The sequence below is a fragment of the Saprolegnia parasitica genome (assembly GCF_000151545.1).
Source record: "Saprolegnia parasitica CBS 223.65 unplaced genomic scaffold supercont2.204, whole genome shotgun sequence".
NCBI classification, from domain to species: Eukaryota; Oomycota; class Saprolegniomycetes; order Saprolegniales; family Saprolegniaceae; genus Saprolegnia; species Saprolegnia parasitica.
The window spans coordinates 13,906-28,829 of record NW_012156598.1 but is presented as its reverse complement, the minus strand read 5'-3'; the positions used below and the strand labels follow the sequence as shown (position 1 = coordinate 28,829).

Sequence of the window (14,924 nt, the reverse complement as noted above, 5' to 3'; positions counted from 1 at the left end):
CATCGGCGTTAGGATATCCGGATAATGGTCATCATCCGTAAACGGCAAAAACTGACTTCCTCGCGATGAGTTTTGCCGCATGCTCGCCCGTTGTACAAGCCTCAAGCGCGTGCGCATCCCGACCGAGGACGACTTACTCGAAGCCGTGACATCGTCCGCGCACAGCGTGGCAGAGCTCTCCCCTCGCCCCTCCTCACGACAGGAAAACTTTCCGCCTCGCGCCATCGCGGCGTTGCAGCGCTGGCTTGCGTCTGGCCACGCGCGCCGCTTGAAACTTGCTGGATTCAGTGTCCCGATTGACGCTGGTTTGCCGCGGGCGCTCGCGACCTCACCGACACTCACAAGCCTGCGTTTGAGCGAATGCAACGTGGTCCTCGACTCGATCATCGCCCACGGCAGCGTGATGACGTCTATCACGGAGCTGGCTGTGACGACAAATTCGGGCAACCTAGTGTCACGTCTCCTACCGCTGCTCCCTTTGTCCAAGCTAAGATCGCTCTCGCTCCATTGCCTTGACCGCATTGACCTTGGCGACTGCCTCATCTCTGCACTGCCGCACTTGTCGGCGCTTGAGAACCTCGCCCTCGATTTTGTAAAACTCGGTGACGCCGACGTACAATTGAGCTCCGCCCCGTCGGCACTTCGCTTCCTCAAGTTGGACTACGTCGACATGACAGCATCGAGTCTCAACGCACTTCTCGACTGGGCCTCGCGCGCGGCGCGTCTCGAGTCTGTCGCTGCGCTGCGCTGCGGGTATTTCGGCGCCAACCACGACAGAGCGGTCGATACACTTACACGATGTGTCCAAGCCGGTGCACGCCGCGTACAATTCGTCAACTGCGACATCGACACGCGCGGCGCATCGGCGTTGGCCAAGGCGCTACGCAAGACGCACGCGCGCGTGCCTCTCGAGCTGGATCTTACCAACAACCCGTTTCGCCTCGGTGCTACGCAAGCGCTTTTAAAGGCGCTTGCGACGTGCACTGACGTGTCCGTTCAGCTACCACACGCATGCCGATCGTTCGTGGACGGAGATCAGTCGTACGTCGCGAAAGCAAAAGCCGCCGGCGTCACCATCGAGCTTCGCGGGTGGGACGTCTTCATCTGCAGCCGCACGGAGGTCTAATCTCAAGGTCATTTCTTCATCTCCAAAATTCATGCTTGTATCGTTGCTGCTATGTGTTGTGTTGGCGCCGTGTCCTCGGCAAGAGCTGTTCTTTCACAGTGTCAAGTCAAGAACAACGGCCGTTGGTTTTGCGCGCACTCATGACAACATCTCGGATATTTCATTTGCAGCGTGGATACCAAGAGCCTATCGAGAGCTCTACCCATCATTGATTCGCTCGTGTATTAGATCCAAGGCACTGTCCAGCTGCTTCTTCCGACTGTCTCGTGCCTCGTTGCGATGATGCCTATCATTAGTGCAGTGCTCGCGTTGAACGAGTCTGTTGGCCTCCAACGTGGCACCCTTTCCGGCTATCAATAGAATGATGGCGGGCCAATCCTACATCGTTCTCAATCTTCGACTGCCGTTGGCGGCGTTGCGATCCGATGTCCTGGCTTGCGCCAAAGTGCAGCAGAAGTCAAATCCTCCTTTGCATCCCGCATGGTCCCGCTCGCAGAGATCATCGTCTCGGCGTGTTTGATCGTGAGCATCTTCATCTTTGGCCTCGTTATCGACCTCGAGGCACAGCGCCGCATCCAGGACTTGCAACAAGCGCACCCAACGCATAACGCCAGCGCACAGGGTCTGCCTGCGTGGCCGAGCACGCTGCCGCAAGAAGCTTCATCTGCGTGCCTGTGGCAACAGCCCGCGAAACCCACCATGGACGGCGTCCGGAAGATTGAATTTCCCGGCAGTTTGTACTTTCGCAGCATTTGCGAAACGGGCTCGGACGCGCCGTCGCTGACGCTAAAGGCCAAGTCCATTAGCTGCCGCCTCTGGCAGCAACTCGAAGCGTACTTGGAAGAGCAGTTTGTGACCAAGATCCAGCCGATGCGAGGCCAGCCCCAGACTGCGTGCGTCCAGGCACCGGCGTATCCGACTGAATATATTTAACACACCTTGTCCTTACACCTCTTGAGGCACTGTGCAGTCTCTCCACGCATGGTCAAGCACGATCTTGCGATGGTTGCAGCGCAGGTACCGGTAACAGGTCCCGTGCGGGGTGAGCTGGTAGGAACTTTTGAATGCGAAGCGTTGTTTACCGGTATTTGCGACGACGGCGCGTTGGCCTAGACAAAAGTCAAAGCGCGACCTTCGCTGCGCTGCGGTGCGCAGACTTTTCCCGGGCCAACGCGCCGTCGTCGCTTGCTTCAGTTCTCGCGCGCTTTCATATTCGCACCTAATCGGAAAGTTGCGTAAATTTCAGTCAAGTGCGCCGTCGTACTTTATCGCAATTGTTAATCAAGTATAACGTCCAGCGATGTGACAGCACTTAATAGGAATTTCCATTTCGCCCTTAAAGGGACATAATTGGCGCGATATGATTGGCTTAGACCAATGAAACCGCGATTTATTTGTCAAAATGTCTTGATATATAGCCAATGGGTTGTCCGGATTGAGACACGACACGCTGAATTAATCCTCTGGATGCTGGTAAACGTTCCTACCAGCTGTGCTGGTTGTACCGGTAACGTTAGCTACATCCGTCACGCGCCCTCTGATTGGCCCGTTCCACGTTGCCAATAAATCTTTCGAATTTAATTTTTCCTCTGGTCATCCTCCGCGCCATCGTCATTTCGAAGGATGCTGCGACTTGGACAGCTCGCCGTGACTCTCTTGGCGCTCGTTTCGAGCGCGACGGCGTGGCACCGCCTCGAGCGCGCCCACGGAGCGGACACAATGGAGCTACGCATTCAACTGCAGGCCGAAGCGGACCTCGCAGCGCAGCTCGCGGCCGTCTCGGATGTTACGTCGGCTACGTACGGCCGGTACCTCTCGAACCTGGACACGGCGGCGCGGCCAAGTGACGCTGCTGCCGCCGCGATGCAAGCCTTACTCGGCAAGTACAACCCCGACGTGAGCCGCGCGGGCGACCTTTGGCGCGTGACGCTGCCGGTCGCGGACGTCGAAATGCTCTTTGACACCAAAGTGCACGCCTACAGCCTCGAAACGCATCGTATCTTGCGCGCTTCCAACGGCGTTGTGATGCCCGACAGCATTGCGGCGCATGTTGTTCTCATTGACGGCCTCGACCGCCTGCCTCGAACCAAAGCGCGTGCGTCGCGCCGGCGGCTGCAATACGGCGGTAACAATCCGCTTGCGAGCGTTGTTACGATCGAGACGCTCCAGGAACAGTACCGCTTGCCCAAGGATCTCGACAGCAGCTACGACGGCAATGGCATCGTCATTGGCACCTTCCTGGAAGAGACCTACATGGAGACAGACATCGCGTCGTACTTGGGCGGTAGATCACGATCATCGTTTGCAATGACTCATGATTTGCGTGTAGTGAACGGCCAAGCGCCGCTTTCTGTGATGCCCGCACAGCGCAATTGCATCGGGAATGGCACCGGCAAGACCGCGACAAGCGAAGCCTCGTTGGACGCGCAGCTCATCGCGGGGCTTACACGGAACAACGCTACGACTGTTCTCTGTTACAACGAGCTTCGCCTTCCTGACGAGCCCGCGTCAGACGCCAACCAAGAGGTACATTCGATGTCGATGCCGTGCGACAGGGCATTTATATACCTTGATGGGCTAGCCTTTTCTTCGCTTTATGCGCGACGTCAACGCCCTCGAGCCAGCACCGAGTGTTGTCTCCATCAGGCAATCCAGCTCTTGCGAAATGTCCAAACGAGTTCGCGCTCATTTGGTCATATAGCTATGCCGACGACGAGTGTGCTCTGCCGCTCTCCTATCGCAATGCCCTCGATCTCGAATTCATTAAGGCCGGACTTCGGGGCACAACCGTCGTTGTCGCGAGTGGCGACAATGGCGTTGTTGGCAGTCGATACCTCGAGGATTTCGGCCCCAAGCTCTGCGCCAAGTACCAGGTAGTACCCCGTTGCGTACCCCGGCATCATGCGACCATGCGTTCTCCAGCCTAGTTATCCGTCGTCGTCGCCGTACATTGTGTCAGTGGGCGCAACCGTCAACGTCGGCGGCAAGGAGACTGGCCTCTCGATCCGCAACGGAGGCGCCATCACGACCGGCGGTGGCTTTAGCGCCGACAGCCCGCGGCCCTCGTATCAGGTAGTCCCACCGCACTCTGTCGCTTCGCTGGTCTCATCGCCAATACGAAAAGGCCAGCGCCGTGGATGCTTACGTGGCGCGCCACACGCTCGACACGCCGCGCTTCAACGTGAGCGGTCGCGCATATCCTGACGGTGCGTCATCTCACTTGAGCATGGCGTTAAATGCATGATTGTCTTCTAGTTTCAGCACTGGGGCACAATATTGCGCTTTACATTGCTGGTTTTTACACATCCTGCGACGGCACGTCGGCGTCGGCGCCGATTGTTGCGGCCATTATCTCGCACCTGAACAAGCACCGATTGCGCCACGGCCACCCCAAGTTCGGTTTTATCAACCCGTACCTGTACAAGGTGCTGTCTTGGTGCATGGAGGCGACGATGGATGGTCATTTGCTCCCATTAGCTCTACGAGGTGTGTCCGTTCATCTTCAACGACATTGTGGCGGGCGAGAACGGATGCGGTGCACTCAACCAGCCGTGCTGCGACAACGGCTTTGCCGCGGGCTTTGGCTGGGACCCCATCGGAGGTGCGTCATCGTGCAATGAACGCGACGTCACGAGAACGTAGGCCTGGGGTCGATCAACTATCACGCCTTTGAGACTAACATGCGGGCGTGCGAGGCGCACATGAAGAAGTCGACTGCGACGCCGTAATGGAAAAGAGATGGAGACGACGAATGCGATAGAGTGCTTTAAACACTGCGAACGACCGATCCACGAGTTGCACCTCACTTTCTGTAAAACTGCCGCCATGACGTGGCACACGGACGTGCTTGCATGCGATGTACTCAATGGCCCGCAGGTATAGCGATAGACGGATGGACGGCAGCAGAGCGGAGTCTGGAGAGCTCTTTTGGAATGGAATGAAAAACGCGCGCGGTCGTGCAGCCGCCAAAGAGTGGGATGGGCCTTGCCGCGTCTCTGTCCTCATCTGAGCCCACAAGCGTCGAAGTCCAAAGCAGCTAGGTGTTATTAAGGCGCGGCTTGCGTGCATTCATGTACCTGGCAGTGCACGTGTCCAGCTGCAGCGTGTAGCTTTGGCGATTGCCCGCGAAAGGGAGCAGCACCACATGTGGAGCTGACATGGGTTCCAACTCCAACGCCAACGTGATAGGTGTCGCGTCAATGCAGCATCGCAGCCTCTCGGACGTCCGCCAAGCTGACCAGTAGCGCTGTGCCCCAGATCCAAGCGCTCCAAATAGTATGTGCTGCTTCTGCTGCTGCGAGCGATGAGCTGCGCTCGCGCATACGCGTCTGGTGGCAGCCGAATTTCGCTGGGCCAGCTGGTTGCCGCCAAAAAAAGTACACGACCTCTGGAAAGCGATCTTTCGACGGGGTCCAGGGATGCACTGATATAGTGTAACGAACCTCGACGATCGACAGGCCGAGCCATGCGCGCGGACGACACTGTCTCGTGGGAAGCTGCAGTGGCCACAGCAGCGAGCAGTGGCTTCATCACTGTTATGACTCCAATGCGATGTATTGTTGTTCGGGTGCATGGCGATTGTGGCATCGATGGTGCTGGCCCCAGCTAGGAAGACACACGTGTCGGTCCGCCTTCGACCAAACCAGCCCAGCGTGCAAGAAGGCCGCACTGCACCGTTGTAAGTAAAGGTCCGCACTGCATGTCCGTCAAGGGAATAACTATTCCTTGATGTCCGTGTAGCTCGCCCCAGACCTGTCGAGTTGCCTGTCGATGACTTCACCTAGCCCTTACAACGAGCATGCCAGCGAAGACGTCGAGATCTCTTACCGTATGTGCTACGAAGTGACTCCATGCCACGTGCTCGACCTCGATTGATTATATAGACCATGGTCATACACACGTACCGGTAGCTCGACGAGCACTCTCTTAGCTGACGCGTCAACTGCCAAGTCACACTATTTGGGTCCAACGGGTCGTATCAAGTATCGGAGGTTTCACAAAGCCTTGACCGGCTGCGCCTATTCTCGCATTTCCGCGCTCGTCCGTTCTGCTATCCTCATGCAGTTCGACATGACGATGCTCTTCCTCGGGCTCACGACGGTCCTCGTGTCCCTCTGCGTGATCCCGCCTCTGGCCAAGGTCACGATCGCCCCGCTCTTGGGCTCGGTCGTCGCCAAGGCCACGAAGGCGTACATCCACAGCTCCATCGAGCTCTTCTACAACCTCTGGACGGGCCTCATCTCGCTCGAGCGCATCGTGCTGCAAGCCTCGTTCCTCCACGATCTGCGCCTCTCGCTGCCATTCCCGATTGAGCTCAGCCATGTGTCGATTGACGCGCTCCATGTGCAGCTCCCGAGCTTCCTCGGTGGGTCGGGGCCCATGAGCTACAACATGTCGATCGAAATCGTCGGCGTCCGGTTGGCCGGTACGTTTGGTGTCAACTGCGAGCTCGACCGTGCTGCGTACCTCGAGCGGGTCGTTGCCAACAAGCTGGCGCTCGCAAACGGCATGACGCAGGCCGTGCAGACGTACCTCGCGCGGCTTGCGTCGCCCAACGAGGCGTCGCCGCCGTCGACGTTCAAGTCGCGGCTTCTCCACTCGATCGCTGAGACGATCAAGATCTCGATTCGCGACGTGTCGATCGAGCTCATTGGCGAGAAGGATGCGGCGCCGACGACGCCCTTGACGATCACGCTCACCGAGTTGTCGCTCACGAGCGCGCCGACGAACGAAGAGGTGCAGATCAACCACCGCACGGTCACGATGCGCAACTTTTACGTCTGCCTCGAGAACCAACGCGTGCTCGGCTTCCCGTCCCTTGTCGTGGACGTGACGATGCCGTACGTCTTTGAGGTTATGCTCTCGCCACTGCCGCTCGACACGAAGAAGCTCGGTCTCTCGATCTCGCTCGCAGACATGATGACGACGCTCTCGCCGCACTTGTATCTGACGCTCATCCGGTACTACATTCCGTACGTCAAGTATGGTCTCTTCCAAGAGTCGCTCAACCAGGCCGAGATGGCCGAGTGCATGCACCCGACCGCCGATGCCGAAGACGCGTACTGCCGCGCGTTCAAGTGGGACCTCGCAGCGCAGGCGCCGACACCACACGCGGCCGTGAATGATGTCGAGACGATGGCGACCTTGGACACGCTGCTCGCTCTGCGCGCCAAGGCGCTGCGCTGGACCGAGCATTTGGCGCAACACCACTTGACGCCGATGGAGCTTGTGACCAAGGTGCAAAGCGAGAACGCGCCGTTCCGCGACAAGCACATCGTCGTCGCACTCAACCGCTGGACCGTGCAGTTGCTGGACACGAAAGATCAAAAGCTGCCGGTCGCCGACAAGACGCCGGTGGGCGAGCCGACGCTCGCGGCCGAGTTTGCGATCGCTGGCGTCGACGTGGTCATGGAGCAGTGTGCCTCGGGCGCCATGGCCATGGACCTCCAGTACGCGATCCGCGACATCCAGCTGACAACCTTGACGCCGAGCATGGAGTGCCAGCGGTCGCAGCTGCTCTCGCACTCGTCCAACGAGAAGCTGCTGGACGGCCGATTGCGCCAGACGTTTGCCGGTGGCATGGACCTCGACGTGACGTTTGAGAAGCTCGCCGTGTTTGCCGCCAAGGAACCGCTGCAAGAGTTTCTCTTGTACGTCGACCGCCTCCAGCTGACGGCGCAAGCGTACATGGCCGAGCAGCTACCGGCGCCGACGCCGACGACCGCGACGCCGACGACGACGACGGTGCCGACCAATGACTCTTCACCGTCGTCACGACTCAACCTCTCGAACGTCGGGCCGTGCTCGCTCCTCAAGGGCGCAACAATGAACATTGCGGTCCGCGTCGCGGACGTGAGCGTCTTTTTGATCCCGCCGGCCGTCGAGTCGACGGGTGCGCTTCTGGAGCTCACCATGACGACCGAGCTCGCCGTGAAGAGCTCGCTCGACGCGGAATCGATGCAGCTCGTGCTTTCGGAGGCTGCACTGCTGCCGCGCTTGTACCAGGCGCCGACGGACACGAGCGGGTTCCCGACCATCTTTTCGCCGCAAGCGTCAACGCCGCAGTCGCTCTTGGCGCCGCTCCGCATTGCCAATGGGTACGAGCTGGCGCGGACGGCGTCCGGCGACTATGCCCAGACGCTCTCGGTCTCGGTCTCGGACGTGACGCTGTCGTTTTCGCAGCTCAACTTTGCCATGTTTTTGAGCAGCGTCACGAGTCTAAGCACGATCCAGACGACGACCGACGATCAGATGAAGAAGCGCCGGGTCGCGCAGGAAGTCGCGCAGGAGGCCGAGATGGCGCTGCAGATCAAGCAGCGCCTCGACGTGGCGCAGGCGCAGTTTGAGGAGATTGACGTGGACCACACCAAATCCATTGAATTGGACGAGCTCGAGCTGCTGCTGGCGCACGCGATCGTGGACCAGAAGCTGCTCACGCGCGAACTCCGCGAGCTCACGGCGACGGTCTTCAACACGATCGACAAGGACGGCAGCGGCACGATCGACTTTGACGAGTTCCGGCACTACCTCATGGAGACGATGAACGTCGAGCATTTGCGCGGCTACGTCGACCTCTACGCGTGCGAGTACGACGCGCTCAACGTGCTCGAAACCCTCTTTGGCCCGTTCTCCAAGTCGACGCCGACCGACTGGTTTTCTTTTTGACGTCCCGCGCCGCGTCCGACCCGCTCGATGCGTTTTGGAGTTTGTACCAAGCGGAAATGGGCGCGACACGGACGTCGCGGGCAGGCCAGTCGCCCACTCTCCTGCAGCGCAAGCTCGTGCGTCTCTTGCAGCACCACGAGGCCGCGCACGCCGTCTGGGATGCGCTCGTCGTTCCGAATTTGGCGACCTCGGACGAGAACCGCGAGATTGACTTGACGTGGACGATCAACGACGACACGGCATGTGGCGGCATTGTCGAGTTTGAGTCGGCGGCCAAGATGATTTTGAACCAAGGCGCCGAGCCGACGGTCGAGGTGCTCGAGACCAAGCCGGCGCCGAGTATGGCCGGTGTCTCGCTGCAAGTGCGCAGTGACATCAAGCTGGGCGCGTTTCACGTTGTGCTCCTCGATGACAAGCTGCCGTCGACGGCGTGCCGCGCGGACCTTGTCGTCGACCACTTGACGTGTTCGGTCGCGCTCTCGGCTGCGATTGGCCCGAATGTCTATGACGTCAACGCGCAAGCCTCGGAGTGGGCCATGACGCTCGGTCTCCAGGTCGCGGCGTCGTGCTACAGCGACCTTTCGGGGCAAATGGAGCACAGTATCGAGCCGTGGGTGTGTCTGGTCGGTGTCAACAGCGCGGCAGGCGTCGAGGGCGTCCGAGTCTGGCTCGAGGCCGAGAAGCGCTTCCAGATCAACGTGTCGTCGTCGCTCCTCGAGGTGCTGGCGATCTTGCCGGAGATCATGTCGGGCGAGCACGTCATCGAGCCGGACGCGCCCAAGGTCGTGTACCGGCCGGACGAGCCGCCGTTCCACGTGACCAACTTGACGGGCGTGCCGCTCATCTTTGGCACGGGCGACGATCAAGTTGTCTTGGAGCCGCGCTCGGTGCAGGCTCTGAGTGGCGTCAATGCCGCCAACTGCCGCGTCGAAATCCCGTCCTGGGGCGCGCTCACGGACGTGGCGCTGCCTGTGTTTGGTCCCAAGGAGCTCGTCGTCAAGGACAGCGCGGGCGGTCATTTTATCACGCTCAACGCGATCTGCCGCCTCGAAGACCCGAAAGACGCCAGCGTCGTCTTCAAGTCGAACATTGTCATCTCAAACAAGAGCTCGCTCGACATGGAGATGCAGAGTCTCGTGCACCTCGCGGGCTTCACGTCGCTCAACGACAAGGTGACGACTCTCGAGAGCGCCAAGTCGCTTTCGCTGCCCATCTCGGTCTTCATGGGCGACACGGAAGTGTATTTGCGCAGCGCCAAGAGCAAGAGCTGGCACGTCAACGTCAAGCTCACGAACGACATGCTTCTCGACGCCCAAAAGCCCGAGCTCAATAAGACCGAGTCGAGCATGAACTCGTTTGTGCGAAAAGGCACGATCGTGCCGCTGCACCAAAAGCACAAGGCGTCCAAGCTCGTCAAGCAGCTCACGCCCAGCATCCTCCTCTACCGCCACGTGCTCACGGACAACACGGTGCAGTGGGAGCTCTGCGTGCTACCGTCGTTTGTGATTCACAACGCGCTGCCGTACACGATCGAGTATCGGTTTTTGGAGTACCGGGCGACGCCCGGCGCCGGGCGTATGGACATGAACGGGATTCAAAAGCTCCTCGAAGCGAGCTCGACCCACGGCGAGGTGGCGTCTGGCGCGACGGGCGAAGTCGAAGGGCTCTCATCGCAGACACCAGGGTACATGTCGTTCCGGCTCCGCAACGGCGCGGCGACGTCGGCGTGGTCCAAGCCGCTGCTCATGGCGATCCACGCCACCGTCGACCTCTTCACGACGGCGCCTGAAAAGTACGAGCTCGAGCCGAATCTGAGCGTGAGCTTTGAGCGCGCGACGATGCCGGGGCAGCCGCGCGTGGTCAAGTTTTCCGTGCCGTTTTGGATCGTCAACAAGACGGGGCTGGACCTCTCGTACAAGCTGCCGGACGCGGACGCGGCGTCGGGCGCGATGGACGAAGTGACCGTCCATCCGGATTTTGCCTCGCCGATCATGGTGCACGCGCCCAAGGCCCGCATGAGCTTCCGGGCCAACGCACCGTCGACGTTGACGCCGGCGTCATGGACACCGCTAGTGACGGACGACGTGGCGCCGCCGATGTTTTGCCAGCTGAGTGCGGCGGCGGCGTGGTCGGAGCCCATGAACGCGTCGGCCGTGCAGACGAGCGGTGAAGTGTACAGCGGCGGGCACGTGCTGGGTGTCGACATTACGGGGCTCGAAGGGCTTTTCGCCGACTCGATTGCGATCGCGCTGAGCCCGCGCTACGTGGTGCAGAACCACACGCCGTACGACATTCAAGTGCGCGCGTTTGCGACGCCGGCGACCGACCATCTGAACGCGCTCGCAGCGGTCTCGAGCTGCCCGACGTACGACCTCGCGTCGCATTCGAACGGCGTCTTGTATGCGTTTGAGCCGCTCTCGAAGGACCCGCTTGTCAAGTGCCAAAAGTACTTTAGCATGGCGCTCGCCGGCTCGACGGTCTGGTCGTCGATCCTCGCGGTGAACGCGGTCGGCGACGTATACTTTCCCCTCGAGTGCACGATCCGCAAGCGCGGGTTTATCGTGAAAGCGAGCATCCAGCTGCTCGGCACCCACCTCTTTGTCGTGCTCAATGACGCGTCGTCGTACCCGCCGTACGGGTTGAGAACTACACGATGCACCCGGTGACCTTGCGCCAAAGCAGCAACCTCGCCAAGCAGACGACCGAGCTCGCGCGCGCCGAGCGCCTCGCGTTTGCGTGGGACCAGGCGTACGTGGCCGACCACAAGTTGGACGTGACGATTCAAGGCCAAAAGTTTTCCGTGGATATCGACTCGGTCGGACCCGTCAAGACGTCGGACCTCTCGCTGCTCAAGCTCATGGACGGCCCCACGAAGTTTGTGCTCGAGGTTGTGCCCGTCGGCAGCGCGCGCGTGCTGCGCATCGTCGACGCCAGATCCAAGCACCTCGACAAGCTCCGCTCTGCCAAGACAAGCTTGGAAGGCCAGGCGCGCGCGGTGGCGGCGTCCTTGTACACGACGGCGCTGGACCTGCGCCTTGCCGGGTTTGGTGTCAGCTTTATGGACGCGTTGCCGCAGGAAGTGCTCTACCTCTCGATGGACGACGTGCGTGTGCAGAGCGCACCGCAGTCGCTCGAGTGGGACATTTCCATCTTTCACCTCCAAGTCGACAATATGCTCGCGAACGCCAAGTTCCCGGTCATCCTCGCGCCCGTCGACAGCGGCTACAACAGCGGCTCGGTGGCGCCCGTGCCGTTTTTCAAGCTCGTGCTCGAGACGCTCGGCGACAATGCGAGTCTCTTCAAGGTCATGGACGTGGCCGTGCAGCCGGCCTACATTCGGGTGGACATTGACTACCTCTTCAAGCTGCTCGGGCTGCTCGAACCGCTCTTGGCGTCCGAGACGGCGCTCCAGTCCCAGCTGGAGCTCGCGCTGGAGCTCTACAGCAAGCCGATGCCGTGCCCGGCGCCGATCCGCAACTCGCAGCTCTTGTACTTTGAGGCGTTTTCGGTGCGCGAGACGCAGTTCAAGCTCGAGTGCCTCATCCAAAAGGAAGACATTGCGCGCTCCAAGGCCATGGCGCACTCGCGCTCGTGGCTCGTCAACGCGCTCATGCAGCTCATTGGTATTGTCGGCTCGAAGCTCAGCGGCTCGCCGTCGTTTAGCTTTAGCGCGATCACAAAGCGCCACTGCTTTACGACAAAGGACCGCCTCGTGTCGCAGCTCGTGCAAACGTACTCGCGTGACGTGGTCATGCAAGCGTACAAGCTCGTGGGCTCGATCGACATGCTTGGCAACCCCGTCGGCTTGGTGGAAGACCTCGGGTCGGGCCTCAAGGCCTTTCTCAAGGTCACGACCAACGAAGTCTTGGGCGACTCGCAAACGCGCGGCGAAGGCGTCAAGATCCTCGGCAAGACAGTCGCCAAGACGGGCACGGGCGCGCTCGCCAAGTTTACCGGCAGCCTCGACAAGCTCATGGACGAGGTCTCGGACGTGGCCGACACACCCCACGACAAGGACGAGCGCGATGCCAACGAGTCGACGTCAGTGGTCGACGGCGGGCTCAAATTTGCGAAAAACCTCGGCCTCGGCTTGACGGGCATTATCACCAAGCCGGTCGAAGGCGCGATGACGGGCGGTGTCACGGGCTTCATGCAAGGCGCGGTGCAGGGCCTCGCGGGTGCGCCCGTCGTCTTGCTCAAGACGGTCACGTCGACGGCGCACACACTGGCGACGGAAGCCTCCGAGACGCTCGAGGATGTGGTGCCGTTCCAAGGTCGCCGCCGCAAGGAGCGCCAGTTTGTCGACAAGGTGCTCGTTGTTCCCTCGAAGCAGCAGCCCTCGATGCTACACGTGGAGATTCTCAGTGCGAGCGGCCTCGTCGCGTCCTCGGGGCAGTGCAACCCGATCTGCTACGTGCTTTTGAACGACAAGGTGGTGTTTCAGACCAAGTGCCTCTTTGGCACGGCCAACCCCGAGTGGCGCGCGGCCAAGAACATTGAGCTCAAGTCGGACGCGAATACGAACGTGACGTTCAAGGTCCGCGACTCATTCACGGGCTTTGAGAGCATAATTGGGCAGGTTCGTATGCCGCTCAACCAGCTCCAGCTCGACTTTGACCAAGAGACGGGCAGCTCGCCGCTGAGCAAGTGGGTCAACTCTGGTGTGGCCGACCTCGGCGCCATGTCGGTCGACCTGCCGCGCATTGAAAAAGAGTACATGCTATGGGGCAAGCCCAAGAAGACGCGCGACGGCAAGCCACCGTCGCTCCAAGTGCTCGTGACGGTCCTCGACCTTGTCAACTATGTCCCGCCCAAGACGATGTTTGGCTCGACGCCCAACCTCGCGCCGTACATTGGCGTCGAGCTCGGCGGCAAGAGCCAGAAGACGACGGCGCTCAAGGCGGCCTCGGCCACGATGAGCTGGAAGGAGACGCTGACGTTTGACTGGAAGGCGCCCGAGAAGCACAAGCAGATTTCGTTTACGCTCTTTGACAAGAGCATGCTCGTGGACGAGACCCTCGGCAACGTGCTGCTTCCGCTGCGCCTCTCCGAGCCGCGCGTCGATACGCTCTTGGACATTCGCGTCAACGGCGTCGTGAACGGCCAGCTGCACGTCAAGACGGAGATCCTCGGCTTGCCGGACGACGACGACGCCGAGCCGAGCCCAATTGAAGGCGGCGCGACGAGCAAGACGGCCGGGAAGCTCAAGCTCCACGTGGTCTTTTCGTAAACATGTTCTAGTTCATTTTCATACCGTGTTGATCGATTTCCGTGACTCATTGCCCTGGACCACGCCGACGTACGGTCGCTACGCTTCATGGTCATGCAATCAATACACGGATGCTTGGTCTGTGTTCCATGTGCACCGAATTTTCGAGGTTGAATTTGGCGCCAAAAAGGCAAGTTGCCTTCAACATAGTATGGATTTCCTCGTTTGTCGGATTTTATCGGACAACCGACGGTCAACGTCGTCTGCTTTCTCGCAATGCCTCTGCGTGCGAAAGGGAGACCGCGTCGCACATGGCCCTTGGAAACTCGAACGTTCCCACCGTCTTTGTCGCCTGCCCGGACTTCTGTCCACGATAAAGCTTATGACTCGACCGACATACATACCTTAGTTACCGTAAGTGAATTATTGAGCCTTCCTCTTTGTGGACTCACGGCAGAGACCTCTCACTCTCGCGCCAGTCCGACCCTCTTGGACTCCAAGCAGACAATTGAAAGCGTGCTCAACGTCATCTTGGATCCAGCGCGCAACCCTGTGGCCAGCAAGAGCCGCCACGGGATCGAGAAGGAAGAACGAACGTCTATCACCTTGCTGGAATCCGCCTGCGTGCGTCCAGCGAACGATGGTATTCTACACGGTATTTCCTCCAAGGAGCAAATGAAAAATGCCAACAAAATGCGTCATAAGCGCTGGGAATCGATTATGGTACGTAGACCCTTGCGGAGGTTGGAATTCCAGCGCACCACGTGGGCAGCGCGATTCGCGCGGCCATCCGTTGCTGCCCTGCGACAGTAGCCATCATCTTTTACACTTGGTGTTTGTAAGGATGTCCCCCCGCCGATGCACCAAGTGCCACCTATAGAGCGACAGTGAAAGTGGCGTCACCTGGCGCCAAAAATTGTAGCA

General features: G+C 59.9%; 5 protein-coding genes across 5 annotated transcripts; all 5 read left to right on the top strand.

Moving 5' to 3' along the window:
• Nucleotides 1–79: 79 nt before the first annotated feature.
• On the top strand, nucleotides 80–1,150 carry SPRG_15918 (hypothetical protein; the record flags this gene model as incomplete). The annotated part of the gene is made up of 1 exon (XM_012355093.1): nucleotides 80–1,150. One exon carries the CDS (start codon nucleotides 80–82, stop codon nucleotides 1,124–1,126), a length of 1,047 nt encoding a protein of 348 aa, XP_012210483.1. The 3' UTR covers nucleotides 1,127–1,150.
• Nucleotides 1,151–1,606: 456 nt separating this feature from the next.
• Nucleotides 1,607–2,059, top strand: SPRG_15917 (hypothetical protein; the record flags this gene model as incomplete). The annotated part of the gene is made up of 1 exon (XM_012355092.1): nucleotides 1,607–2,059. One exon carries the CDS (start codon nucleotides 1,607–1,609, stop codon nucleotides 2,057–2,059), a length of 453 nt encoding a protein of 150 aa, XP_012210482.1.
• Nucleotides 2,060–2,712: 653 nt separating this feature from the next.
• Nucleotides 2,713–4,930, top strand: SPRG_15916 (hypothetical protein). Its single transcript, XM_012355091.1, has 9 exons — nucleotides 2,713–3,410; nucleotides 3,456–3,652; nucleotides 3,708–3,772; nucleotides 3,828–3,999; nucleotides 4,049–4,198; nucleotides 4,251–4,332; nucleotides 4,382–4,551; nucleotides 4,604–4,727; nucleotides 4,769–4,930. The coding sequence occupies exons 1-9, from the start codon at nucleotides 2,750–2,752 to the stop codon at nucleotides 4,852–4,854; spliced, it is 1,707 nt and encodes a 568-aa protein (XP_012210481.1). The 5' UTR covers nucleotides 2,713–2,749; the 3' UTR covers nucleotides 4,855–4,930.
• A 1,228-nt stretch (nucleotides 4,931–6,158) lies between these two features.
• Nucleotides 6,159–8,802, top strand: SPRG_15915 (hypothetical protein). Its single transcript, XM_012355090.1, has one exon. It carries the CDS (start codon nucleotides 6,185–6,187, stop codon nucleotides 8,789–8,791), a length of 2,607 nt encoding a protein of 868 aa, XP_012210480.1. The 5' UTR covers nucleotides 6,159–6,184; the 3' UTR covers nucleotides 8,792–8,802.
• Nucleotides 8,803–8,847: 45 nt separating this feature from the next.
• SPRG_15914 (hypothetical protein) lies at nucleotides 8,848–14,021 on the top strand (the record flags this gene model as incomplete). The annotated part of the gene is made up of 2 exons (XM_012355089.1): nucleotides 8,848–11,394; nucleotides 11,436–14,021. The coding sequence occupies 2 exons, from the start codon at nucleotides 8,848–8,850 to the stop codon at nucleotides 14,019–14,021; spliced, it is 5,133 nt and encodes a 1,710-aa protein (XP_012210479.1).
• Between the last annotated feature and the right edge of the window lie 903 nt (nucleotides 14,022–14,924).

Coding starts and splice junctions, on each gene's coding strand:
- SPRG_15915 (XM_012355090.1), top strand. CDS start 6,185: ATGCAGTTCGACATGACGATGCTCTTCCTCGGGCTCACGACGGTCCTC.
- SPRG_15916 (XM_012355091.1), top strand. CDS start 2,750: ATGCTGCGACTTGGACAGCTCGCCGTGACTCTCTTGGCGCTCGTTTCG. Junction 3,411..3,455: donor CATCGCGTCGTACTTGGGCG/GTAGATCACGAT, acceptor ATTTGCGTGTAG/TGAACGGCCAAGCGCCGCTT. Junction 3,773..3,827: donor CCGAGTGTTGTCTCCATCAG/GCAATCCAGCTC, acceptor TTGGTCATATAG/CTATGCCGACGACGAGTGTG.